This window comes from Oncorhynchus masou, chromosome 29 (assembly GCF_036934945.1).
Source record: "Oncorhynchus masou masou isolate Uvic2021 chromosome 29, UVic_Omas_1.1, whole genome shotgun sequence".
Lineage (NCBI taxonomy): Eukaryota > Metazoa > Chordata > Actinopteri > Salmoniformes > Salmonidae > Oncorhynchus > Oncorhynchus masou.
This window is the reverse complement of record NC_088240.1, coordinates 16,505,904-16,533,631: the sequence shown is the minus strand read 5'-3', so window position 1 is coordinate 16,533,631 and position 27,728 is coordinate 16,505,904. Positions and strand designations below refer to the sequence as shown.

The 27,728-nt window shown below is 41.5% G+C and overlaps 1 protein-coding gene across 1 annotated transcript; it reads right to left on the bottom strand.

Annotated features, from left to right (window-relative positions):
- Nucleotides 1-1,528: 1,528 nt before the first annotated feature.
- Nucleotides 1,529-27,728, bottom strand: LOC135519081 (ankyrin repeat domain-containing protein 10-like). The gene is made up of 6 exons (XM_064944138.1): nt 27,355-27,728; nt 25,368-25,520; nt 23,349-23,440; nt 6,448-6,716; nt 5,707-5,829; nt 1,529-2,331 (listed from the first exon to the last, which is right to left on the bottom strand). Exons 1-6 carry the CDS (start codon nt 27,550-27,552, stop codon nt 2,078-2,080), a joined length of 1,089 nt encoding a protein of 362 aa, XP_064800210.1. The 5' UTR covers nt 27,553-27,728; the 3' UTR covers nt 1,529-2,077.

Genomic DNA, 27,728 nt, shown 5'->3' with positions numbered 1-27,728 from the left:
GCCACCCATTTGTCACCAAAGCCCCATATACTACCCACCACCGCGACCTGTATGCTCTCGTTGGCTGGTCCTCGCTACATATTCGTCGCCAAACCCACTGGCTCCAGGTCATCTAGAAGTCCTTGCTAGGTAAAGCTCCGCCTTATCTCAGCTCACTGGTCACCATAGCAACACCCAGCTGTAGCACGAGCTCCAGCAGGTATATTTCACTGGTCATCTCCAAAGCCAACATCTACTTTGTCCTCCTTTCCTTCCAGTTCTCTGCTGCCAATGACTGGAACGAACTGCAAAAATCTCTGAAGTTGGAGACATATCTCCCTCACTAACTTTAAGCGTCAGCTGTCAGAGCAGCTTACAGAGCTGCAGCTGTACACAGCCCATCTGTAAATAGCCCATCCAACCAACTACCTACCTCATCCCCATATTTGTTTTGTTTTTCTGCTCTTTTGCACACCAGTATTTCTACCTGCATATCCTCATCTGCACATATCACTCCAGTGTAAATTGCTAAATTGTAATTACTTCGCCACTATTGGCCTATTTATGGCCTTACCTCCTTACTTCATTTGCACACACTGTTTACAGATTTTTCTATTGTATTATTGACTGTACGATTGATTATCCCATGTGTAACTCTGTTGTTTTTGTCGCACTGCTTTGCATTATCTTGGCCAGGTCGCAGTTGTAAATGAGAACTTATTCTCAACTGGCCTACCTGGTTAAATAAAGGTGAAATAAAAATGTTTAATAAATGAATAAAAATGCTGTTTAATCAGCTTCTTGATATACCACACCTGTCAGGTGGATGGATTATCTTGGCAAAGGAGAAATCCTCACTAGCAGGGATGTAAACACATTTTTGTACAAAATCTGAGAGCAATGTTTTTTATGCGTATGGAACATTTCTGGGATCTTTTATTTCATCCCATGAAACATGGGACCAACACTTTACAACACTGTTTATATTTTGGTTCAGTGTACATATAAAAGAGAAGTCGATTTGTCCCATTATGGAGGCCTAGACCACACTGCGCATGTCAGCCAGGACACACATGCACGGGGACAGAGCATAAATCCATTGCCTGCAGTGTTCCCGTGCAGTTGCCAGGCACCTGGGTGGTCAAATGGTGTTGAATAACACTCACTATGCAAACACGGGGACTTGTTGCAGTAAGTACAACTCAAACCCATAATTTAACAAATGGGTCATGTCATATGCAATCCAACAGAGGGTCCAGAGCACCCAGGGTCACTTCACTCAGTACAAAAAGTACATTGAAATTCCAATCCCATGTGTACAATTTGGAAGTTCAATTTCAGTTTACTTATTGAATAAACTATTGGAGGAAATAGATCTTCAAATATTCAATCTTTATACGAGGCATAAAGAATACAGGATAGTAGTTCAATCATTTTTGTTGTTGAATATCCTATCTGTATTTCAATGTCATAGCATACTGTATTGTTCCCCATCCATTAGTGCATACAGTTACATCTCCTGACAATTAGAAGAATAATCACATCTCAATGTGCTTTTAGGTCATTTAATTTATCAGGATACAGATGAACGAGGATGACAAAACAAAACCTGCCTCATAGTTAAAATACATTTTTCAAACAAACAAGGGTTTCAAAGGTTGAGTCATCATTTCATTACTCAGAAAAACCCATCTCATTTGAGAAATCTGACATAACACTTTCCTTTACATTCAGGCTAGTTTTGACCCGAGGATAACTGAAAAAACAGATGTATAAACATTAAGTTGACAAAGAATGCATTATATGCCTTAACTGTAGCTTTTTCTTTAGCCACTCAAAATCGACTTTTCACATCACAAAAAGGTATCATGAAACAAGTGACTGTTTTATAGAACATTTCATATCTATAAACTGAAAAGTAAACACTCCCCTTTAGGAGAGATGGCCCTTCCCTTAACATAAATAAACTACACAATGACCATATAAAGAAGCAGCCACTCAACTCACTTCATGGTTTTAAGGCGTATGAATGCTTGCTTACATCAAGCATAAATGACAGGCAAACCGAGGGATGGCCTGACAACGGGATCCTTTCACCTTAGGAGCCGTGGTAGAGGAGCATGGTGCTGAACAGGGCATGGTTATACTGCTGCTCTGCCTTCACCGATGTCTGGTGTTCCACCTGGCTGCCCGCGTTACCAGTGGCAACCATGTGCTCTGCTGCATCCCTGTAGACGTGGGGGACGATGTCGGCAGGGGCGATGGTAGAGTCACACCCATTCAGGTGTGTTGGGGGGCAGTGCCTGTTTAAGGGGATCCCCTCACACCCTAAACCTGCTTCTAGAGGGTCACCTGCCATTGGAAATGAGACACCTGGTCAAAATTATTTCAAATACTGTGTTTGCCAGTACAGGGCCACAACTTTACACTTAAAAAGATAAGCAAATATATACGATTTGATTTTGTTTTGCACAACTATTCCCCTTAGAGAATAACATTTCAGAAACTGTAAACCTGTGACTCAATCTATGCAGGAATTCAAATAGATAGGTTGCCAAATGGGTTACAGAAAATTTTACATAACCTCGTTATCCTTCACCCTTGTACTTGATTGCACTGGGTCACATCCTGATTCACTGTACTCTTCCTGGTTATATTGACACACCAATCACTGCTCCTCCTTGGCACACTTCCCTACTCCCATTGATCGTCTCATCTTGCCTGAACCAAAGTCCCTTATAGATGTCAACACAGACGACAACGTCATAAAACACCATGCTTAAGATTGTCTCATTGAAACTATCATATAGTCCTAGAAACAAGAAGTTAACATGCTGCCACCACTTGCTGTAATGGGGTATATCCTAACAGGCTGACTACACCGCTTGCGTCACGGGCGATAGCATTGCAAAATAAATGTAGAAATCTATATTATTCAATTATTGCACCCACATTGCTCACCGCCAATGAGTGTCTGCGTTGCCAATGGCTAAAATAGAAGTCAGTTCTATTTCTGACACTGATCGCGCTGCAAGTCCTGCCTCTCCCATCGTCTCATTGGTTTACAGAAGCAGGTACCCACGTGCCATCTCCTGGTTATACCCACGTGGGTGACTGAAAGACGAACAAGGTCAGTGGCGGTAATGCACCTAATTTATGAACGTTGCCAATCGCAATATAAAAAGTCAGGAGAAGAAAAAGCCTAGGAGGAGAGATGACTAGAAACGAGTTGGTTGAACGTTTTTGTGTGGATTAATTGGAGTAGAGGACCTTGTGCATTTCAGGTAAAATAACTCAAATGTTTATATCCCAGGACAAATTAGCTAGCTACAGCAAGCTAGCTAAATAGGACACATTAGCTAGCAAGTGCAAGCTAGCTAGCTAAATTGCCATAAATGTTTAATGCTTTTTGAACTGTCCCAAAATTAAAGTAATTGGTTCAGAGTTTGTTTTGATATTTTAACCTGCGTGTCGTGATCGCGTTTGGTGTAGGGGGGGGGGACAAAATAAGTGTATGCACAATAGCGCACGCGCACAGTAGGGTTACCGGTTTGACCTCGGTAACCCATTACCGCCACTGACCTTGTTCGTCTTTCAGTCACCTAAGTGGGTATAACAGAGGAGATGGCACGTGGGTACCTGCTTCTATAAACCAATGAGGAGATGGGAGAGGCAGGACTTGCAGCGCAATCTGCATCACAAATAGAACTGACTTCTATTTTAGCCCTTGCTCCCTCTGCGTTGCCATTGTAGGTGCAATAATTGAATAATATAGATGTCTGAAATTATTTTGCAACGCTCGCACCACGTAGTCAGCCTGTTAGAAACAAGACAGCACAACTGAGGGCCTGCCCAGCTATCTCAATATCACTAGAGGGTGCCAAACCTCCCAGTCATTCAGGGCACTTCAATTGAAAGATGAAATAGATTACTCCTCAGTGTGTTCAGACCAATGTTGAGATTCTTTCTCATGTACACAAAAAACAAAAACAAAGCCACCATCATGTTATTCAAAGGAATGAACATTTAATGAGTTTAAAAGTATACAAAACTACTCAGCACTGAGCATCAGAAGCTCTAATAAATGCAATCTACTCATTAACATTTGTGATTCTGTACAAACCAAATAGTAGTGCAGGGCAGATTCCTTGACAGAACAATTGTCCTTCATGTATGAAGCAGATGGATGGGAGGAAGGATTTTAAGTTTGTGAACAATATATTTACGAAGGTTCCTTTTTTTTCCCTCAAACGATTTCCAGCCTTAGGAAAGAGTAGCTTCCCCTTGTTTTGTGAAAATGGTAGCACTACTAATCACACTCATTTATCAACATTTAACTTTTGTCATTAGTGAAGTTAGCAAAGTAATAGTACATTATAATACAACAAAACAAGCCAACACTTGAAAAACAGTCAATATAAACTTACACCACTTTCAACACCACACACACAATAGGTACTAGGCTATACAGAAAAGCGTACAAAGTCCTCTGCTAGAAAAGCAGAAAGAGAAGGGGCACTAGAAGTGTCTAACAGAACCAAAGTCTAGTCTGCTAGCGAACAGGACAGTGTCAGTTCAAATAGCACCTTGGAAATACCTAAAAGCTCACATAATATAGAAAAGCTGCATAGCGAAGGTTTATGTACTCTATATATTTATGTAAAGATATGCTTTGGCATAAGAGTTCTTGTATAAAAAAAAAACTAAATAGCTTTATAGCTACAAGACAAGAGTTAATACAAATGTTTCTCAGAGGGGAAAATTTAACTAGTAAAACAAAATATGCTTCATCTTATTACACTGAGGTTAGGAACATTCTCTAGTGGCCTCTGCATTCTGACATGAGATGGACAAATTCTGTCTTTTGCCCCTTATTGGGCGGAGCAGCTTCACAATGGCACCACTAAATACAGTACTCAGTAAATACATCACTGTCTAACTCCTCATCATAAAAGGGCAGAATGCTGTCATTGCATATTCATGATGCAGAGGGAAACGTCAGTGCAGCCTCAATGACTTGAAGTCTAACCTTCTCCATAAACTGAGGCTTGTTTCAGTACATTGTACCCAAGGTGTGGGCGTTTCTACATTAAAGAACTGTAATTATCATTTGACAACGTTATTACAGTTAACATTGTGCAATGTAGGGGCGGTGAAAGGATAATTGTGCAAAACAGAATTCACTCATCCTAAAGGGGCTTTGCCAAAAACAAGAGATTTTTTAACAAGAATATTGTGAATCATTCAAAGCTACAAGTAAAACAAAACACAAAAAAACCTCATGTTTCTCTAGCGATTATGGTAGCAAGGCAATGTTTTTCATAACATGTATGTACAATGTGTACAATACAAGTTATTTACACCCATATTTTTAGAACCGCAAGAGTATAACATTACCATGCCAAAAACCCAACAATACCATGCCAAAAACCCAACAATACCATGCCAAAGAAAGTAATGCCATCTGTTGGAAAACATGGCCAGAGGGCCTGGTGGACATTCTACCAAGATACAACCACTAGGAGGGTCAACACTCTTACTCAACACACTAAGGCCTCTACAGGTAGGCGTAGGAGTTAGTGCAGCGACAGGGGATCTGCATGGAGGCCACAGTGAAGATCTCTTGCTCCTTAGCGGCTGGGGTAGACACCTCCACTCCCCCCTGGCCCACCAGGCCTGGCACCGGCGCAGACCCATTCATCCCAAACGCAAAGGGTCCTGGCCCACCTGAGCTCACTGCCGGCGGCGCTGCTGACTCCATACTCTCCTGGTGCATGCTCTCCATCAGTACCTCTCCGACACCGCAGACCAACCCATTCCCGTTCAGCATCCCCAGCGGCAGGCACAGACCTGGTGAGAGCAGTGGATGAGCGTGTTGAACTACCATCAAGAACAGGACTAGATGAGAACACAACATACAGGGCAGAAAACCCTACAGGCCCAAAGAGGTCATTCCATCATGCACAGCTGCCTGAGCATAAGGGGAGACTGCAATTTAGCATGCTAGAATAATCAAACTTACTCAGTGAGTCCAAAGCCCAATTGTAAGCTTCATTCAGCAATAATCATCCACTGCCCCATTACCTGATACCCTGCAGCGTCAATCAACTTCCTGGCAATCACTCACAATTCTACTCCAGAGTTTGCAGAAGTCCAATAAACAAGCCATACATTTACACATGCCAACATCAGAGACCTGGCAAGCAGCCACAGGTAAGTCCCCTCCCATCCCCTTCTTCATACTGCTCATTGTAACGCTGCACAACTAAGGGAACAATAAATGTATTCAACCAGATTCTCAATAGGCCAGCACTCAAAGGTTAATCCTGGTTTTACGAGGTTGACACTTGATGCTTTATCACGTATAATTATGGAAAGTCATGAAAAACATTTATAATCTCCTCCCAGGTTTGATTAGGTTATTTTTTATAAAAGTATAAAAAATGCTAACAAATGCAAAAACCTAACCTTCAGTTCTGGCCTTCTTGATTTGATTGTCTTCCATGTTATCAAATGACCTCTTTCTATTTGGTGCCCCGTTAAGGAGGCTCCGCCCTTGAATGAGAGGGTGGGAGTGGCCTCCGTTCTGGATGGCACCGTTCAGACCAAAGCCATTAAGCTGGGTCAGGTTCTGGTACCGCTGCAGGTTCTGGGCATTGGATAGTATCTCAGCACACTCGTGAAACCCCTGGGCATGGGCCAGGTCAGCAGCGGACAGCCCACTAGCGTTCCTCATACTGTGCAATAAGAGAAGAGAGTGTTAGAGAAACCCACACCCTGCCATAGCCAGGGATCACACACACACACACACACACACACACACACACACGCTTAACCACACACACAGGTCCCTGACTGCCTTTGCTAGCCTAACATCATCATCTCTGAGTGAGAGATGACAATTGATCCTATTAGATAAATTATAATTAACAAAGGTGACGAAATTAAGGTTTTGGAAATAAAATTTATTTTTAAATGACACATAAATATGTCCACTGCAAGAGAACATGATAAACAACTGTTATACATACGAATAATGCGTGAATCTCAAAACCAAAATCACTTCCACATCCCAGAAATAGTTTTGTTCAAAATGTCAAAATATTCCTTAGGTTGATTTCTGGTATCAAATGTCTGAAAGACTGAGCAGAAGAAATGTACGTCCTTGGAGGTCATGGACTCGTTCAGTTAAAAGCCATCACAAAGAGGAATTGTTCGGTTTTGGATTGGTGACGTCCCAAATTGGCACACATTTCCAAAGGAAGACATTTCCTTCACATTAAAAGTTAAGCAAGGTGGTGTCAATTCTTGACGTTCAGGTAGAGAGATGTTGAGCAGGTTCAAAATCATGGTCAAGTCTACCTTGTGGAAAATGTGCATGTATGTATGTATGTATGTATGTATGTATGAGAGAATTTAAGAAAAGTGCCTTTGAAACTTTAGGTCTAAAAAAGCTGAATAATGACAATCTTGACAAAGTGAGTAGAAGAGACTGGCAACACAGGATCAAAGTTCTCTTTCTAAATGTGGTCAAACTGCAGGCCGCAGGACAGGCATTGAGGTCCTCCAACTCCTCATTGGTTAGACACATCGCAGGAAGCAGCCTTTTTCAGTACATCCATGATGTCCATGTTTTGATGAGACACAGAAAAGAAAAAAAGAGGGAAAAGACAGGGAAAGCAAAAGAAGAAACGAACAGAACTGCAGAGTAATCTTCAAGGAACAAGAATGACCAAAGATGTCTTCGTTCTTCCAGGATAGGAAAGTGAAAAAGAGACTCGATGAGTTGGAGCTCAGTGCCACTCACTGTTTAAGAAGAGGACATTTTTGAAATGAAAACAGACGTGATGGTGTCAAAGCAGCTGGCATCCAATAAGAAGGATCCAATAAGGTTAAGAAAACACCATACCATCCACGTTGGTATCGCAACAGACAACAACAATACCAATGGGTGATTTGGTCTCAGATTCAGGCGTGTGCATAACAGTCTGTTTAGTCATTTTCTGTTGCCGCTATAAACCTGTAATAAACATACAGTAGGACTTTATGAATGAGCAAACAGCAATGCAGTGAGCATGATTTCCATAATGCTTCTAGATATGCTATAAGGCAAGGATGTCACTGGGTGGGTAACACTTCAGCGTATTAGCGTCACTCTTGCATCAGTGTTTGGGCAGCTCTCGGTCTGGATTTTTAAATCATTGGGTAAAAAAATGTGAAAGGGATGAGTGTCAAAGCAAATGAGTTTAAAATATAGTACTACTCTAACCTGGGTACTAAGTCAAATATAAAGCTATCAAATAGGGCCAGACCAAAAAGACCCGCTTCTAAGTAGGTCATAGACAAGTAAAGAATTGCCAGGTCACTGTTCCTGTCCTGGCATGCGTTGTAGCAAACCAAAAACATTCCCTTGTAAGGATAGAGGTCTGCGCTGCCATGGAACCGGTTCAATTCATTTCCTGGAAGTGTCTAGAAAAATACTCGAAGCAAACGGAGGCCATAAGCTTGACTGTCTGGATGCCAATTGCCCAAAATTTCTGCTGGCTGGCGGGAGAACAGTTCCACACTTGTTATTTCTGAGGCTAAACACCATTGGATTCTGCGGGAAAATTATTGTGCAAGGCGAACAACCAGGTCTTTGTGAGGGGAAGAAGGTTGAGGCAGGCCTGTGTGTCAAGGAATTAACTTCTATTTGGAAATGAGAAAACGGGAACACTTGACCTTCTGTGGGCAGTGTGCGCCTCTCATAGATTCCAGTGATGCACTAAGAACAAATGAAATCTGAGAAACTACCCCAGTGTTTTGTGTTGCTGTATGTGGTCGTAGGATCATCTTATGGATGTACTGTAGAAATATCAATTGTAAATATACATAAAGTGAAAGGTGCAGCAACCCAGTGACATCCAGGAAGTTATATACACACTTCAGTTTAGATACGGTTCACTCATTCATAAACTCACTGTTTTATTTCTCTTACACTCCCTATTACTATCTTAATGTGCAGTCAAACAAAAATACAAACAACGCACTGTAAATAACGTGCTTGAGATCACATTTCTCTGTTGAATAAGAATAAAAATAAAAATCACATGATTAACTTGCATACATATCCCCCCCCTTCTGACCAAGTTTGAAAAAACAAAAATTAACGCTTCCAAGAGATTATACCTTCAAGCAACAGCTTTGTTTATATAGAATGTTGTGAGCATGTAGACTGACGGGTCTCACTAAGAGGAGTAACAATCATTCAGGGTGCCAGAGAATCTGAGACAACCAGTGTGGGGAACACGATGTGCACAAAGAACAAAACGCCAAGTATTCTGTTCTGGCTTCTCTGAGAAATAAGCCATTATTGTATAGGTAATCAGGTAACATTTCAACCCAACTCTGCAAGTGAATATGTTGAAGGGAGAAACGGGATATAGTTTATGATCAACCAAACTAAAGGATACTATGTAGGTTATATGCAATGTGTACACATACAGTTAGATCCCCATCTGTCTATTTATATCTGAATTATGACCCAAATAATGAGGCTCTGATGAAAGAATTGTCTCTTATTAGGAAGGAAAGTCAGTCACTGAAAGGTCAGAGTTAATCCCACCAATAATCTCTCACGTTGTTAAGGAGGAACAGTCTACAGCCTAACCCCTACCCTTCTGATCCAATCCCAGGCCTGGTCCCACCCCTTGCTGTAACTAACAAAGACCAGATGTGTCATTAAAATATAGGGATTCAAATTTAAAAAGGTAGAAACTCCACCTCCTTGAATTTGACTGATGTATTATGGATAAATTACACCCGACTAAAGATCCTTTTAAGTTTGTTTTATAAAAGAAAAATAACGAAGAGTCAAACTGCAAAAGTGTTCTTGTTTACAACAATAGTATTTTTTTTAGAGCACATGGGCTGTAAGAAGAAATCATGGAAATAACATTTCAATACAATAATTTGTAACCTTTATTTAACTAGGCAAGTCAGTTAAGAACAAATTCTTATTTTCAATGACGGCCGACGCTGGCCAAACCCGGACAAAGCTGGACCAATAGTGTGCCGCAGTGTGGGACTCCCAATCACGGCCGGATGTTCGAACCAGGGTGTCTGTAGTGACGCTTCTAGCACAGATGCAGTGCCTTAGAATGCTGTGCCACTCGGGAGCCATAATTTGACCGTAATGTGTAATCAGATCCTGGAGTAACCCATAGGATAGCATATACCCAAAAGTACCAATGGTTGTAGTTAGACAGGTAGCCCAATACTGATATTTTTCCCACCAATTTTCCCACCAACCAGTCAGATCAGATCTTTTCACATTGGATCTTTTTCAGATCTGTTGATCAAAAGACCAATAAGTGAAAAGAGAGATCACAATAGGGCTGCCTGTGGAAACATATCCACAGTGACAGGTTGCTCCTCAGACTACCTGATGTTACATTAATGAGTGACATGTAATGTGATACGTAACGCTTTACCCATACTTTTACCTGTACTACCATAATGGCCAAGCTTTCATCACCCCACACAGATCCTTTGTCAGTTATTGAGTGAAGAAAATAATGGAGCACTCAACATGATGTTATGAACAGATTGTAGCCCCCACCAATCTTCATTGAATATAACAGGGAAAGGTCTGTTAAAGGAATCCCTTAAGTAAATGAGGGTACAAAGTATATTGTATACTTGGTATGTGTGGTTCCTGAGTTAAATAAGTCAAAATCCCATCGTTTAGGGTCATGTATAAAAAGGCTGGGCAGGCCCCCATAGAATAATGTCCCCATCCACAGGGCACGAGTGGTCACAATGGTTTGATGAGCATGAAAACCATTATGCCATGGCTGTCTCAGTCAACTCAATTGAACAGATTCTGGAGCGATGCCTGAGACAGCGTTTTTCACCACCAACAAAACACCAAATTACAGAATTTCTGGTGGAAGAATAGTTTAACATCCCTCCAGTAAAGTTCCAGACACTTATAGATTCTATTCCAAGGTGCATTGAAGCTGTTCTGGCTCGTGGTGCCCAATGCCCTATTACGACACTTATAGATTCTATTCCAAGGTGCATTGAAGCTGTTCTGGCTCGTGGTGCCCAATGCCCTATTACGACACTTATAGATTCTATTCCAAGGTGCATTGAAGCTGTTCTGGCTCGTGGTGCCCAATGCCCCATTACGACACTTATAGAATCTATTCCAAGGTGCATTGAAGCTGTTCTGGCTCGTGGTGCCCAATGCCCTATTACGACACTTATAGAATCTATTCCAAGGTGCATTGAAGCTGTTCTGACTCGTGGTGCCCAATGCCCTATTACGACACTTATAGAATCTATTCCAAGGTGCATTGAAGCTGTTCTGGCTCATGGTGCCCAATGCCCTATTACGACACTTATAGAATCTATTCCAAGGTGCATTGAAGCTGTTCTGGCTCGTGGTGCCCAATGCCCTATTACGACACTTATAGAATCTATTCCAAGGTGCATTGAAGCTGTTCTGGCTCGTGGTGCCCAATGCCCTATTACGACACTTATAGAATCTATTCCAAGGTGCATTGAAGCTGTTCTGGCTCGTGGTGCCCAATGCCCTATTACGACACTTATAGAATCTATTCCAAGGTGCATTGAAGCTGTTCTGGCTCGTGGTGCCCAATGCCCTATTACGACACTTATAGAATCTATTCCAAGGTGCATTGAAGCTGTTCTGGCTCGTGGTGCCCAATGCCCTATTACGACACTTATAGAATCTATTCCAAGGTGCATTGAAGCTGTTCTGGCTCGTGGTGCCCAATGCCCTATTACGACACTTTGTTTCCGCTTCCTTTATTTTTTACCTGTATATGAAGTATATTAAAACATTTTCAGATAAACCACACATTGACAGTTTTTTCCCCTCAAATTTGATTACATTACATTCTGCATAATAAATGTGTGACTGAAACACATGAAAGTAGTCAACTACCAACATTTCTGGGAAACATTCTATGCTGCTCCTTTGTACACAAAGTGGTCCCCATTGAAAGGATGTCACTGTTTATCCTTTAACTACTCAGCCAACTGACATTTACTCCTGAGGTGCTGACCTGTTGCACCCTCTACAACCACAGTGAGTATTATTATTTGACCCTTCTGGTCATTTATGAACATTTGAACATCTTGGCCATGTACTCTTATCTCCACCCAGGACAGCCAGAAGAGGACGGTCCACCCCTCAGAGCCTGGTTCAGTTAATTCCTAGATTCCTGCCGTTCTTGGGAGTTTTTCCTAGCCACCGTGCATCTACATATGCATTGCTTGCTGTTTGGGGTTTTAGGCAGAGTTTCTGTACAGCACGTTGTAACATCGGTTGGAGTAAAATGGCTTTATAAATACATTTGATTGATTATCATTATGATGCCATGACAACAAAGGAGTTGGTTATAGCAGAAACAGACTGGCATTGTCTGAAAAACCCTCAGTGAGACTTAATTGAAGTGATGGTGATAAATGTCCATTCACCAAAGCCAATGGAGGCATTGTGACCACTCCTTTAAGTAAATTGTCACTACAACTTCATAAATAAACCCTCAAACTGAATATCAGCTACATACATGACCTCCAGCTACTGAAATACCACTGCCGAGACAGAGAGAAAATATATTTCACTGACAATTTGACTTTAATGTTTCAATTAATTATTGCACTTGAATGAGTTGGTAGACGACATTAGAATCTCAGCATTATTAGATGTATCATCAATTGGCATGTCAATAATGGCCTTTGACTCCAACTGTCCATTATTGGGTTTATCTATCCAGACGAAGCGTTAACATCTAATCAAAACCCTCAACTTCGGATCCTCAGCTGGAGTTCTGTCGTTTCACTTCTTAATTATGGAGATTGAGTAGTTTCTCTTCTTCTTGTCCCTCTCCAACTCTATCAAAATCTCCAAGCGTCTCCATAGTAACCCCTCTATTTTGGCAACACTGTGCTCAGAGTGCTGTTAAAGCTGGATAATAATGTTGTATTTCCCTTCACAGGATCCAAGCCCCACTGTAGAGGCTCTATTTTAGTTACTCTTGTCTTGTCTTTAAATAGGTCAATAAGCAATAGGAAATACCCCAGTCTCCTGTGAATTATATTTGAAGACAGGTCCCAAAAACATTGTTCCTGCACAATAAAAGGAATGTTTGGATTTGTATGCAGTTAGACTATGTTCCTTTTCATGTACTGATTAAATACTACACGGCAACATTTTTTAAATATTTTTTTTTGACTCAAACATCTACAGTAATCCATGAATAAACTATGGCTAGTAAGTCAAGAGGACAATGTATTTTGTGCATTTGAATCAGATCTCAAGGTCTGAATATGGTAACGGTGCATAGCATTAAGAAGGAATGGCCAATAAAAACACTTAGTTAAGTGGGTTTTTAAATCCTGCAGTTTTCTTTTTGTTGCTTTCAGCTATGATTATTTTTCTGTCCCTGGTGTAACGCACCACATACCTCAGCAGGGGAGCCTTTTAAGTGACATGTCAGAGTTGGCATGGACAACGACAGGCTAATTGCTGTCTCCCTTGCATTTCCCCTCTTCCTCTCCCTGATTTCTAGCCCTCCACATTCCATTTCCAAAACTCTCACCACATCCTAGCACCTCTGCTCCCATTTGGTTCCTCTAGTGCAGCGGTTCCCAACCTTTTCCGTTACAGGGACAACCAAATCACCATCAAAAGCTTGAGGACCAACATTCGCAGAGTCTAAAAAGAATTCAACATAACATTTAGTGAATTTTAGCAATCAATGTAACAAATTAAAGGCCTATTATTAATTTGCATTGTGACATGTAAAATTGCTTATAATACCACTAATACCCCCAAATGTTATAAATATGGAAGATGTTTATTTTATTGCAGAAAATCTGCTGTACACCTCTGCAGACGGCAGGTTGGAAACCGTTGCTCTAGTGACAAAGTAATCAATCCACTTAGATGTTGTGCTTTGCTGAAAAGTTTGATGAATCTATGGTTCAGGTCAGGGAGAGCGGGGGAAATTAAGGCCATCCTTATTTTAACCTCAACACACCCCATAATGATATCTACAATAAACAATCATAATGTCCTGTCAGTGAGACCCGTCATCTGTGTGTGAAATGCTGAAGAATGATACAGTACCTTGAAGAATCAGCCTGTTGGATTTGAAATGATCATGACCATGTCCGAATCTGAACAGTAAGCAGGGAAGCGTTAATTTCTCTTTTTAAATGCCTGGTATGCTTTGCTTTTGAGTTCTGAGCACACAGCCACTGTCTTCTGTTGCTAGCCTATCACCTTCAAGAGAGATCCTAAAATCATGCTGACCTGGGACTGATTAAAGCTCACTACTCATAAATGGGTCCTACGGTTAGTTTACAAACAGAAACAAACATAAATACAGGAACAGGTAATATTAAGCAAAGCATGCAGGTCTAAACATGTCTAAAGAAATTTACTTTTTTTAAATATTCATAAATGTCCTAGCATTAAAACCAATCACCGCAAGAAATACCTCAACAGTTTGCCAGTGTGTAGATAGGAAGCGATAGTGAGAACACTCAATGCCACAACAGTACGGCTATCCCAGGGAACGGGGCAGACTCTGCAGTGTCTATTCTCCCCCTTTTCTAGGATTACTTGAAAAAATCAAGTCATTTCGAATTCAATGGCTGCAAAACATTGAGACGTGGAGGTTTCTGAGTCTTATTTGTTAACAGTACAAAAGAAGAAGAGACCATAAGATTTTCTGGAGTATTTCTTTCTTAATGCCACTTTCATAAGGGGAAAGGTGACAGAAGATCAGATAATCAAAACAGATCTTATGGTATCATAGGGTTAATACTGAAGGTGACATTCAAAAACAGAACAGTTTGTCTTCTACGCAGCATAAATAGTATAGGCCCTAGAAAATGTATAATATGACAGTTAAGAACCATTATGACAGAATTGTTAGCATTATACAGTTAAATAGTTCAGGCACTGTTTGACCCTAGAGACTGTGCTACTCTGGACTACAGTCTATCCACTACCCTACCCGGAGTGATTTATCAACTACCTATGCTGAGCTTTCCCCCTAGAGGAGCTCATTGTAAAATCCTGAACGTGCTTGAGGCTCATGACATGAAATCCAAAAGGAGAATTCAGAAGAGAAATAAAATTAAATATTGACGTATTAAGCATCAAAACGATCTATGCATGTTTTTAGGTATTCCAGGTTGACTGTGAATGTTTGTCAATTTAAATGGATGATTGAGTGGAACCTAATATAATTTATATTTTAAGCATATATTTATATATTTAATAAACTAGAATGTTTAACCTGAAATTCCCTGAACAGAATGCTGCCGCCACTTGCTGCTTTTCTGCATGTATTGACGAAGATCTCAGATCGATGATACCAAGAGATTAGGTAAATTGTCCAATGTCATCTGGAAAAAGGGCAGTAGTGTGTTAACGGGGAAATAAAGGACCTGAATCAAAAACGATAGAACACAACCAAGTCTGCAGGCTGAGATGTTTGCGCCAGATGATTCAAGATGATCAGGGCACAAAAAAAGCACATGTCCAGAATAATGTTTTAATGCACTGCCACCATCGAACCCCCCAAAAAAATAGGTCACAGTCTTGCCTTGTTGAACTTGAGATGCAGAAAACACTATGCTAGTTGGTTGAGCTATAACTCTTCTTTATGATAATCATGTTTCAGGCTAGTTGAGGTGGTTCAGGGACAAACCCACAAACAAGGACACGTTCCATGGCTTCAGAAATTGTCCATAGACCCAAATATGCAGACCATCTTAACGATAAGTCATTCTAGCTGCTCTTCATGAGAAGCTGAATAGGCTTGACCTCTTAAGTACATTGTGTAGCACAATGCAGAGGTATTGATCAGTTAAATGGTAAGTCAGACTGGAATTTGAGGGGGAGCAGATAAGAGCTCAAATCAGATGGAAGCGAGAAATCTCCCTCCCTCATTTTTTCTGGTTCGTAGACCAGACCTAGCTGCTATCACACTGGTGTCTATGGGAGAACCACACGTTATGTAGACCAAAAATGTGAGAGAAAAAAAAATAATGGTAAACTGCCTGAGTTGGACATCTTCATTTATTCACCATATTTACTCAAAATGTCCAAGGAGAAGGTCAATCTAAGGTCAGCTGAAAGTCACAGCAAAGATCAGGAGGGGTTCCTCTTGAGGGGCGAGAAGCAGGAAGGGGAAAGGGTACTGGAGTAAAGTGGCAAAGCAGAAAAAGCACAGCGCAACAGTGACTTCTGTGATTGGTCAAGGTTCAAATGTCCTCTTCAGAAATGAGAGAGAGCTCTGTTCATGAGACGCAGGGAGAAGTATGGTACAATAAATATCTATTAACAATTTGTGTAGCAGCAGCAACAATGTAGCTATATCCCCAAATGGGGGACAAGTTTGACCAAGGAATATCAGATCAAATCCCTAATAGATTAAGAACAAAAAAGAAATTATAGTATTAGTTCACCCATATTAGTTCTAATTCTTTTGAAATACTTTTAAAGACGGAGATGTTTTTGGCTCAACGACTGAATGCGTCACAGTGAAGGGAAAAGGGATGGACCGTTTAGGTAGACAGGAACAATTTTTTTTTAAATCTCAGAATTGAATCCTCCTGGTGGAACTGTGCCATGCAACACATTAATGACAACAGAGTGTGTTGCTAATGGTGGTGCTTGGCATGGAAGCCCTCCATCAATAGAGCATCAAAACAAGAGAGTGTGCAATCATCTGATCGTTACACCAGATAACAGCTTAGACCAAGTCTTTTGAGAGTAACAAGTTTAAAATGGTTGGGTGCATTTTAAAGTTCAAAATGTAATGTACTATTCAATATCATGATAAACGTATAGTTGGCAACAGTAAGAAAATGCAATATTTATGCATTTGATTCATACTGTAGGATGTTCAATTGTATTTTGCCGCCAGTTAAAATAAGTCTGTTTACATGCGGCTTAATCTTACAAAAATAAACTATTTCCTTTGTCAGCAGTTAATTTAAATTAAAAAGCTCCCCTCAAACAAACATTAATCTGGCTGGTGTAGACATAACTTCCAGAATTCAAAAGGAAGCAGTTGCGTAAACCTGGCACCAGTCTGTGTGGGAATGTCTACGTGCAACGGAGCTACATTTACAGTAGAATTAGAGCTGGCGCGTGAACGGTAGGCCTAATAACAGCCTAACGTTGTTTGTAGAAGTTATTTAAAGCTGAATGCATTTATGTAGCATTGCCATGTATAGTAAATGTAATTTTTTTAAAGGGCTTTAGTGATGTTCCATTTCAAACTAATACGCACATTTTATTTAGCCTGCATGCTTCAATGGGTCAATAGCACCAAAAAGGGTCAACATTACTATTAGACTAGCGCATCGACGCCGTCTCCTCTACGGCACGTGGATATTGCCACCCATCTGATCAAGTTCAAATGAAGTGTTCAGTATTCTCTGACGATTCACAACATAAGCGAGAGAGCTTGTATACTCTACATGGCCAAAAGTATGTGGACAAGTGCTCGTCGAATATGGAGTTGGTCCCCCTTTGCTGCTATAACAGCCTCCACTCCTCTGGGAAGGCTTTCCACTAGATGTTGGAACATTGCTGCAGGTCTTGCTTCCATTCAGCCACAAGAGCATTAGTGAGGTCATGCAGATGTTGGGCGATTAGGCCTGGCTTGCAATCAGTGTTCCAATTCATTCCAAAGGTTTTCGATGGGGTTGAGGTCAGGGTTCTGTGCAGGCCAGTCAAGTTCTTCCACACCGATCGACAAAGCATTTCTGTATGGACCTCGCTTCATGCACGCAGGCATTGTCATGCTAAAACAAGAAATGGCCTTTCCAAAACTGTTGCCACAAAGTTGGAAGCACAGAATCGTCTACAATGTCATTGTATGCTGTAGTGTTAAGATTCCCTTCACAGGCCTCCCGAGTGGCGCAGCAGTCTAAAGGCACTGCATTGCAGTGCTTGACGCATCACTACAGCCACGGGTTTGATCCCAGGCTTTGTCACAGCCGGATGTGACTGCGAGACACAAGCGTGCGCACAGTAGGCCCAGCATCATCCGGGTTAGGGGAGGGTTTGGCCAGCTGAGATTTCTTTGTCCCATCGCGATCTAGTGACTCCTTGTGGCGGGCCGGGCACCTGTAAGCTGACTAGGTTGCCAGCTGGACGGTGTTTCCTCCGGCACATTGGTGTGGCTGGATTCTCGGTTAAACTAACAGTGTGTCAAGAAGCAGCGCGGCTTGGCTGGGTCGTTTTTCGGAGGACGCGTGGCCCTTGACCTTCGCCTCTCCAGAGTCCGTAGGGAGTTGCAGCAATGGGACAAGACTAACTACCAATTGGCTATCACAAAATTGGGAAGAAACGGGGGTAAAAGTACAACAAAAATGTACCAAAAAAAAGGAAAAAGATTTCCCTTCAACACAACTAAGGGGCCTAGCCCAAACCATGAAAAACAGCCCCAGATCATTATTCCTCCTCCAAACTTTACAGTTGGCACAATGCATTCAATCAGGTAGCGTTCTCCTGGGATCCGCCAAACCCAGATTCATCCGTCGGACTGTCAGATGGTGAAATGTGATTCATCACTCCAGAGAACACGTTTCCACTGCGACAGAGTAATGGTTGCGAGCTTTACACCACTCCAGCAGACGCTTGGCATTGCGCATGGTGATCTTAGACTTGTGTGCAGCCGTGGAAACCGTTATTGTGCTGACATTGCTTACAGAGGCAGTTTGGAACTCATAGTGTTGCTGCAACCGAGCACAGACGATTTTTACATGCGCTTCAGCACTCGGCAGTCCTGTTCTGTAAGCTTGTGTGGCCTGCCGCTGTTGCTCCTAGACGTTTCCACTTCACAATAACAGCACTTACAGTTGACTGGGGCAGCTCTAGCAGGGCAGAAATTTGACAAACTGACTTGCTAATAAGGTGGCATCCTATGATGGTCCCATGTTGAAAGTCACTGAGCTCCTTCCATACGAGCCATTCTACTGCCAATGTCTGTCTATGGAGATTGCATGGCTGTGTACTCAATTTTATACAGCTGTCAGCAACGGGTGTGGCTGAAATAGCCAAAACGACTCATTTGAAGGGGTATCCACATACACGGCCAAAAGTATATATTTTTGCTCTTAATACTCAAACTATAGCTACCTTTCACACAGGAGGAAAACTAAGGCTATAGCCTGAGCCATACATATAAATCAATGGTCAAATGGGTTTCCATTTCAGTTTTATCAGCTCCATCTCTGGGAACTGAGCAGTTGTGGAAGTAACCACGGAGCACAAGAGAAAATGGCTTCATCCAAAACGTGCGGAGATTTTTACAACCTTTATAGTTTGTCTTTCAGAAGCCAAAATAAAAGCTGGTTTCATGTGGATTAGCCTACATTTTACAACCAGTTTGCTATTGGATAAACCCTTGGGCCCTTTGAAGCACCATATGTCAATGGAAGCATGCAGGGGACAAAACTACTGCTTGGTACTAATGAGACATGAGGCTAACATTAATATATATTTAAGGTTGTGATTAATTTTATTTTCAACTATAATTTCTTTAGTTCACTTTCTAGACGGGGCAATATTTTTGAATTTAAGAATGTATTGTAAACAAAAAAGAATCTAATGCCATGAGCCTCCTGTCTAGTTTGCTTTCTCTGTTACTATAGAATGCTGGGCCATCAGAAACAGAACATGAGCTACAGCTGTCAAAGAAAACATGGTGACATCAAACATTAACTCAAAACAGCTGTACAGTAGCATTTATAGGACCTTTAGGGAAAAACAGTCATAAACAACTTTCAAAATAGTTCAGTGGCTGGCGACCAAATGCACATTTCATCAGAAGAATGAACATCATGTAGATGTTACCCCCCCCCCCCCCAACACCAGTGATCTTAAATTAAATTGACATACCAAGTTTTATTTTAGTTTTCTACCTGGGTTAACTATTACTATAACAATATTGGCTACATTTGTTGGCATTCGGTTTTGTGTCATTCACAAAGACAAGCAAAACTATAGGCTCATTTACGTAATACAACGTTTGGTTAGGTCGCAACTCTCTACTTGATGAGAATTATAAGAATTGTCATAATTCCTGCCAGAAACAAAAATACACTTCACCTCAAAGCAGAATGGCATAACTGACTGTATGTCAGCTTAAATAAGGAGTAGAGTAGCTTATTACCACCTATAATAAGAGATGTTACATTTCACTAGTTCAGGGATGTAGGCCTCGAACTCAAACCCTCAAGCGCTGCAGTGTCCTGCTGGTTTCTGTTTCTCCCTGGCAATACATGCAGTTTAGTTTCTTCCTAATCAGAAAGGTTCTAGTAACAGTTATATAGTAAACCCAGGCAGTGTTAAAATAAACACATGGCATATAAACTCACTGGTAGTTTCTGGTGTGTGTTCGGGTTATGAATGACGGACAGCCGAATATGTATACCGGTTGTCCCACAGATACAACAAAGAGGATTTAAAAACAACTATTTCTGCCTCAAAGTCCCTTGACAGAATTAAACTATGAATGTTTTTGTGCAATTTGTCCTCGAGACAGAAAAACATAAATCAATAAAAATATATTTTTAAATCATTTAGCAACTAATTAAAAAAAATCTGCTGTGAAATAATTAGATCCCTGTCAAACAGACCATCTCTGCTGGCTGCTGTCAACAATGCGTCTTGACAAGAACACATCTGTTTGCATGGACAAGGTTTTAAAACTACTCTGGTAGTAGGATTCTAGTATCTCCGTCTACCTAAACACGATGGCACTTGATCATACAATGAGGAACATCCTAAAACTGTTGGAAGCAAAATATTTGCAGGGCATGGTAGTGGCCTTTACTAAATACATGTACTGACTTTTCACTATCTGTGTGTGACTAGTATAAATAATATCAATAAATGCAGTTTGCCTCAGGCAGCGTCTAACCTACAGAATAATTGACAGTAGAACAAATGCAGGCCATTATTAAAAATCCATCCGTTTTAAAAGATCAAAAAAAGCTAATCTCCCTCAGACTGTCCATTTTACATCCATCATCTGTGGGACACCGCAGGTACAGTCTACCCTCCCTATGAGATTAATCTCTGTTGACGTTTGGTGAGGCACTTTTTGTTTTAGACTAAATAAATCAACACATTTACTTGTAAGGAGATAAAGTAGCTGGCACTGAGAATGTTTAGGAGCACATCCACAGTATGGCGACCAGAGCCTCTCCTGTATTCTAATCACGTCAAACAGACCTTTAACGTCTTTCAAGTTGAGTGAGTATGTAAGTATCACTTCATATTGCAATTCCTCAGGTGTATCAAATAGCACTCAATCAAAAGACAACAAACAGGACTGGCTCGTTGTATGTTTCTGAATGATTCCATTTAGAAGTCAGAGTCTCTGGAAAACATACTGAGGGCGTGAGGGATTAACAACTGTTGGCGTCAACAATAACGCTTTCTTTTGTGGTTCCTTCTAGAGTTACACAAACCTAAAATACTGCTGAACCACAAATACAGGTGTCTAGGGTGAGGTGTACATGTGGTGTAGTTTGCATCAGGTAAACCACTCATCGGCTACCTGGAACCTTGGGCACCGGAGCTGACTGACTGGTGTAGTTTCACTACCACCTGGGTGTTTGCCAAATCACCAAACAAGCTTTTATAAAATGGTAACAGCTTCCATCCTTGGTTCAGACCATGGCAGCCGTTGCACAGCTTATCATTTTCTTCTCCATTACAAGGTTGGGAATTTATCCTATTTATTTAAAATGTGAACTTATCTACTGACATTTTGAAAAGGGCAAGAACAGAGGAGGGCATTTAAGACAATTCATACTAATTCAGTATGTCTCTCTTTGCTCCCTGTTCATCTCTCTCTATCTGCATGCATCGTGACGAGCCCTTTCGTAGTGATGGGAGACTATGGCTGGCTACCTCCAGATAATATTAACAACTTCCTCTCAACTAGTTCTCCATTTATTTCCAATGGTGAGAAAGGACTGGATAGGTGACAAGTTCGTTATGTGGTGTTTCTGCCACATTGACTAATTTTTAACCGCTCAAATCCTTTCACATCATTTGGGTCAAAGAAAATAAGACGAGGAGTGAGGGCAGAAGCTCATTAAGGGATGATGGGTTTTCAGTGTCATCTCCAAGCAAGTAAAAGGGATGTTTTGTTCAGATTTACCAGGAATCAGCCCTTTCCCCTCTCTGCGTTCATTCAACGAGGAAATGTGCATTTGGTCAGCCGCTACAACTATAGAAATACACTTACCAAATCAACATGTGAACAAAGAAGACAAATGCTCTCAATTATACAAATCATAATCTAGTTTAAACATAACATCCAAATAACATTTTCAATATGGTAAAGCTCACGGGTCACATTTGCAGGAGAACTCCATCAAAACTTTTTCCCCTATAAAGACACAGCTCCATGTTCAGATAGTGACTAGTGCTGACGAGCGAGGTTCTCTCAGACCAGTATAAGAGTAGGGTCTCGAACCCCTGACTAGGTCCTGGAAAGGGACTGGGTATGCATGCTTTTGGTTCAGCCCTGAGTGCACACACTCAGTGCACATAATCATGCTCCAAAACAGAATACCATGATTAGTTGAGTCAGATGTGACTATAGGTCTGGAACAAAAGCTTGCACCACCAGTAACTCTCCAGGAATAGTTAGAATCCCTTGGTGTAGGTAGTGTTGTGACTTCAGATGGCCCAAACAGAGGCACAGCCAAGGAGAGTGGAGCAACATGATGGGATTCAGGTTAAAGTTAACAGGAATCTTTTATTGTTTCTTCATTTATCTGGAAATGTGTATCCCTCAAATGAAATGAATGGTTTTGCTGTCCTTGTCTGGTTCCTACAGTAACAGGACTTACACTGAGGTGGACATCTCAGCAACAACTTTTCATAGCCACAATTCCTGAGTAACTACTGACTAAGGATATAACTCATGAAATGACCTTGTAACAAAGTGTAAGTACAGGCAGCTATAGCGCTTACCATTAAAGTTTTGAACATAAAATATAAAAAGATACAAACATGGTATATCTCTGCATGCTTGTTAGTGGGTAACTACACAGGTTATTCCACTGGTTGTGCCCATGTAGTAATTCTACTTCCTTATCAGTCTAGAGAACCCAGGACCCATACAAAACAAATAGGCCCATTTGCACAGTTTGAACATGGAGCACAGTGTGAACGGTACAAGAAAGTACAGGTCGTTAGAGTTTTGATGGAGTCCTCGTGTAAATGTTGTAGATATGGGAGCTGTTGGATGTTACAGTGAGGGGAAGACCGAGCACACAGGGGGTGCAGTAGCTCGACTTACTCAGCTTTCGCCCCCTGAATCAGGAGAGCGTTGACACAGTCCAGACTGCCTGCACGGGCAGCCTTATGGATAGGAGTCTCACCAACATAGTCCTGAGAGAGAGACAGGAGATACACAGAGACAGAAATAAACACGTTACACTGTATTTACACAAACTGAATGAGTTGCTCACATTGGTTTCTAGAGCGGCAATAATATGCAGCCGGTTAGCCTCACCCCCCGCTCCCAAACCAGAGTAGAGTGCTCCAGGGGCAGAGCCTGAACTCCTCCTGCTCCCAAACCAGAGTAGAGTGCTCCAGGGGCAGAGCCTGAACTCTTCCCCCCAGCTACACAGCAGGCCACAGGCTGAGAGAACGGGAGGGGGAGGGAGGAAGGTGGTAGAGAGGGAGGGCGGTGGCAAGGTAGTAAGAGCATTTTTCAAAATAGATCCCTCCCTCAGGAGAGAGAAAGTGAGAGAGGTGCTGAAGGAGGAGGAGGCAGAGAAAATGTTTCAAAACAAAATCCCTCCTCCATCCATAGTCATATTTGTCCACACCCAGAGAATGTAGGGTGGCTCTATTAAAACCACACAAGGGAGGGAGGGGTTAAAGGGCCAATGCAGCTGTTTTTATCTCAATATCAAATCATTTCTGGTGAAAATGTAAAAGGAGCTTACTGTGAATTATTTAAAACAAATAATAATAATAAATATTTTTTGATGTAATGGTCACAGAATCAAAAATAGCTTCTTAGCAAAGAGCAATTTTCCAGCAAGAAATTTTGCTAGGACTGTCCGGGGAGGAGTGTGGAAATAAAAAACACAGGAATATCACCTTTTTGACCGCATTAGGCCTTTAAAAGAGGGTGATGTGTTTAATGCTGGGGATACTGGATGGCTAATTTTTAAATGTGTTGGATCAGGGACATTTTAAATGTAGGCTGTATTAGAAATAACAGTGATGTGTTGCAGAAAGCCAAGAGGAGATGCAGCTAAGAGTTGTGTAATCGTGACCTACTAATCTGATTTCTCTGAGCGGTGCAGTGAAGCGTCAGAGATGGTCAGTGAAGTGTGTGTACACAAGACAGGAGCAGAAACGAAAGAGCATGACAGAAAAACACACACACTTACACGATGATGTCAAGTCTAAATGCAAACCCTATTGGCTTTTCACATGTAGATAAGCGTACGTGCACGCCAACTAGTGGCCTGGGGCTCAGACAGGCTTTTCAGTCTTTAATCCAACAACATGAGGGCAGAAGCAGGCTGTCTGAGGCTCTTCAAACACAGCGTTAAACTGGTATTAAGGATACAATAACGACGATAGCCACAAAACAGAATCTCTTGCAAGTGCTTTGGTATTTTTCCTATCAACTGTCACATTGAATCTATTTCTATGTAACAGGCACTAGTCCAGAGGGGTCAAGGGTCAGGTCGAGTGGCACAAAGCCAGGATGATCCCTCTGATAGGATCAGTCTGAGCTCAACCCCACTCTCACACACACACACACACACACACACCTACCTGTCATTTTCACTAGGGCTGCCCCCCTTTCCTCTACGAATGGACACGCGTCAGGGTTTCCGTTAGGAAAACGAAGTGCCGGACATTTGACCAGCAACATTTTAATTTAACAGATCGATATGCATATTTTTTTCCCATTAGCTGTCTGACAGATTTTCCACTCAATGGCACTGTATCTGTATGCTGTACATGTGTGATAAATAAGATGCATAATGAATATACTGTGTACACACGCCAATTTAATTCCACTAAAGTATGCTAATTGACATATATACCAATTAGCATGACCAGTCAAAGGCATTTCCACCAACTGAAATCAACTAAAATCAATGAATAGGCAAAAAAAGGGATTTCTTTTCCCGGACAATTGGCCGCAAACATTTTATTTATCTGCTTTTTTATTAAATAAAGATTGGACAAAAGCCGGCTATTACCTGTTAACGGAAACCCTGCTGTGTGTGTGTGCACATAGACGTGTGTTTTGGTAAGTGTGTGTGTCCATCCATGTGCACTGTACCTGTCTGTTGATGTCAGCACCAGCTTGCAGCAGCCACAGCAGACACTCTGGGTGGCCCCCAAATGCAGCGATGTGAGTGGGCGTCTGAGCAAACCTCGTGGTCACCGAGTTGACCCCACAGCCCACCTGCACCAAACGCATCACACACTCCAACTGTGTGTGTGTGAGAGAGAGATTAATTGTATTACTAAATACCAATACAGTGATTGAAAACACTCTGCTGTGTCTGTCCTGCCTTGATGAGGTAATCCACAGTCCTTCGAGCAAAACATTATAGTGTAACAATAAATCAAAAGGCAAAGACCTACAGTATGACTACTTCCTGTAATCAAATCCCGCCCTAGGGTTATTTTTTTACAGTCGGTAAAATCACGCCCAGTTATGCACCACCAGAGTAATATAATAAACGCATCAATTCTAACTTGACTAGATGAGGTTTCCCAAATTCAATCCTGGGACCCCCCCGGGTGCACGTTTTGTTTTTTCCCTAGCACTACACAGCAGATAAAAATCAACCACTGAGCAAGGGCAAAGTTTAGATTGGTAAGTTAGCTGGTAAGTTAACTAGCTAGACTATCTAAAACATTTGAGCTGACATGGGCTTATTGAGGTACTGTCAGTGACTGACATAAGAGAAAGTGCTGATGCACAATCACATTTTGAAATTTCACCTTGTTTATTCTACTATTCTAACTATCAACAGTAAATTTAGACCCCACTGAGTTTACACATACACAGTGCCAGTCAAACGTTTGGACACACCTGCTTATTCAAGGGTTTTTCCTTTATTTCTTTTTTACATTGTAGAATAATAGTGAAGACATCAAAACTATGAAATAACGCATATGGAATCGTGTAGTAAACAATTGGATCCGAGGGCATCCAATAGGGGGCCCACAGGCCGATGATTACGCATCCCTGCCCCATGCAAATACAATCTCAAGGATGACCCTCAGATTGGCTTGAACAAATGTGTTTTCCTCCAGCAGTGCTGTAGCCGTGTCTGATATAGCAAGACATTTAACACAGCGGTGTAACCTGGAAGTTGGCCATGCTCGATATAGTGTGTATATAGTGTTGGTGTGAGTTCCTCAGTTATGATCAACGCAAGACAGACAACTGCTTCTCACAAACACAAAATGCCTTGTGGTCAGCCATTAAGTGAGGCAGACCATGCCTGTATTATTTTTAAAACCCTGCAGTTTCATCTAAACAACCATCCTTCCAATCAGGATACAGTAACTCAGGGTGAATCATGTTCACTCAGCAGCAAAGAGGAGACAGAGTCAATGGCTGATTGGATTTTGGAACCTATGCCTGGGGCTGAGATAGGCACACATCACTAACCAGGCAGGGACATGGACAGGGGGTGCTGTTCTGTTTGACATAGATGTTAAAATTGATACAGTGTCCCTATTGTTGTTGTACTTTAATCTGCTCTCTCAAAATGCATTAGTATTTAGTCAGTGATGAGGCTGATTTAAAACCATGCACACCTCGTCCTTCAGTTGACTTGTTTACTATTTTTATGTAAACACTTCCGCATGGGAAGGATCCCCGCGTGTTTATAAACTGCCTTTTTGGCGCGTTGCAGGTTATTGGTTCCCACCGTAACCAATAAACAAGCGAGCCCGCCACAGATATAACAAATATTTGCCGTCGACGGCTGAAAGATAGTCATTGATTGCTTGATGGAGTCTCGTCACTTTCCTCTTAGCTGGAGGCACAAGAGTGTTCATTTTCAACCGTCCCCATGTCAAATTACACATTACACTTGCCTATAGAGAAAGAGCAGCATACAAAGTACATGTTTCAAACCATTTCCTGGCAACAATTAATCAAATTATGGTACGTTAACGTTAGCTAGCCATGTGAATATGTATCATTCAGTGTCAGCCTGTCTAGTGAAAGTGGCTGGAGGCCTTGCCTCTTTTCTCTATAATTTCATTGTAAAAAAAAAATATATATATATATATATATATTGTACCTTTCCGAAATGAGCAGCCCAATGTATGGGTGTCCAGCCGTAGAAAGAGTCCTCCACTGCTAGGTCCGCCGGGTTTGAGGGACACTGAAGAAGCGAGCACAACGCACCGATATCTCCATCCCTGCACGCCCGGTGGAGTGGGAAGCGAACGTTCAGAACCTCCTCACTTGAGAATCCCGACTCGATGCCCACCGACATTATCAAACGAATATAAAACACTATTTTTGCGAGAAAATAACAATTAATGCCGTCGTCTGTTTCCAAATGTAGTGATTGTGGTAATGTTTCTTTGAGTGCCGTTTCGTGAAAGCACACCGCAACCTGCCTGCTTGCTGCTGCTAACAATGAACACACAAATGGATGACGTTCCAACC

Bases quoted from the DNA above. Each gene is read 5' to 3' on its own strand.
- LOC135519081 (XM_064944138.1), bottom strand. From the start codon at position 27,552: ATGTCGGTGGGCATCGAGTCGGGATTCTCAAGTGAGGAGGTTCTGAAC. The intron at 5,830-6,447 runs GTTAGGTTTTTG...TGCTCTCACCAG, and splicing joins CAAGAAGGCCAGAACTGAAG to GTCTGTGCCTGCCGCTGGGG. The intron at 2,332-5,706 runs GTGGGCCAGGAC...TTCCAATGGCAG, and splicing joins GCCGCCGGCAGTGAGCTCAG to GTGACCCTCTAGAAGCAGGT.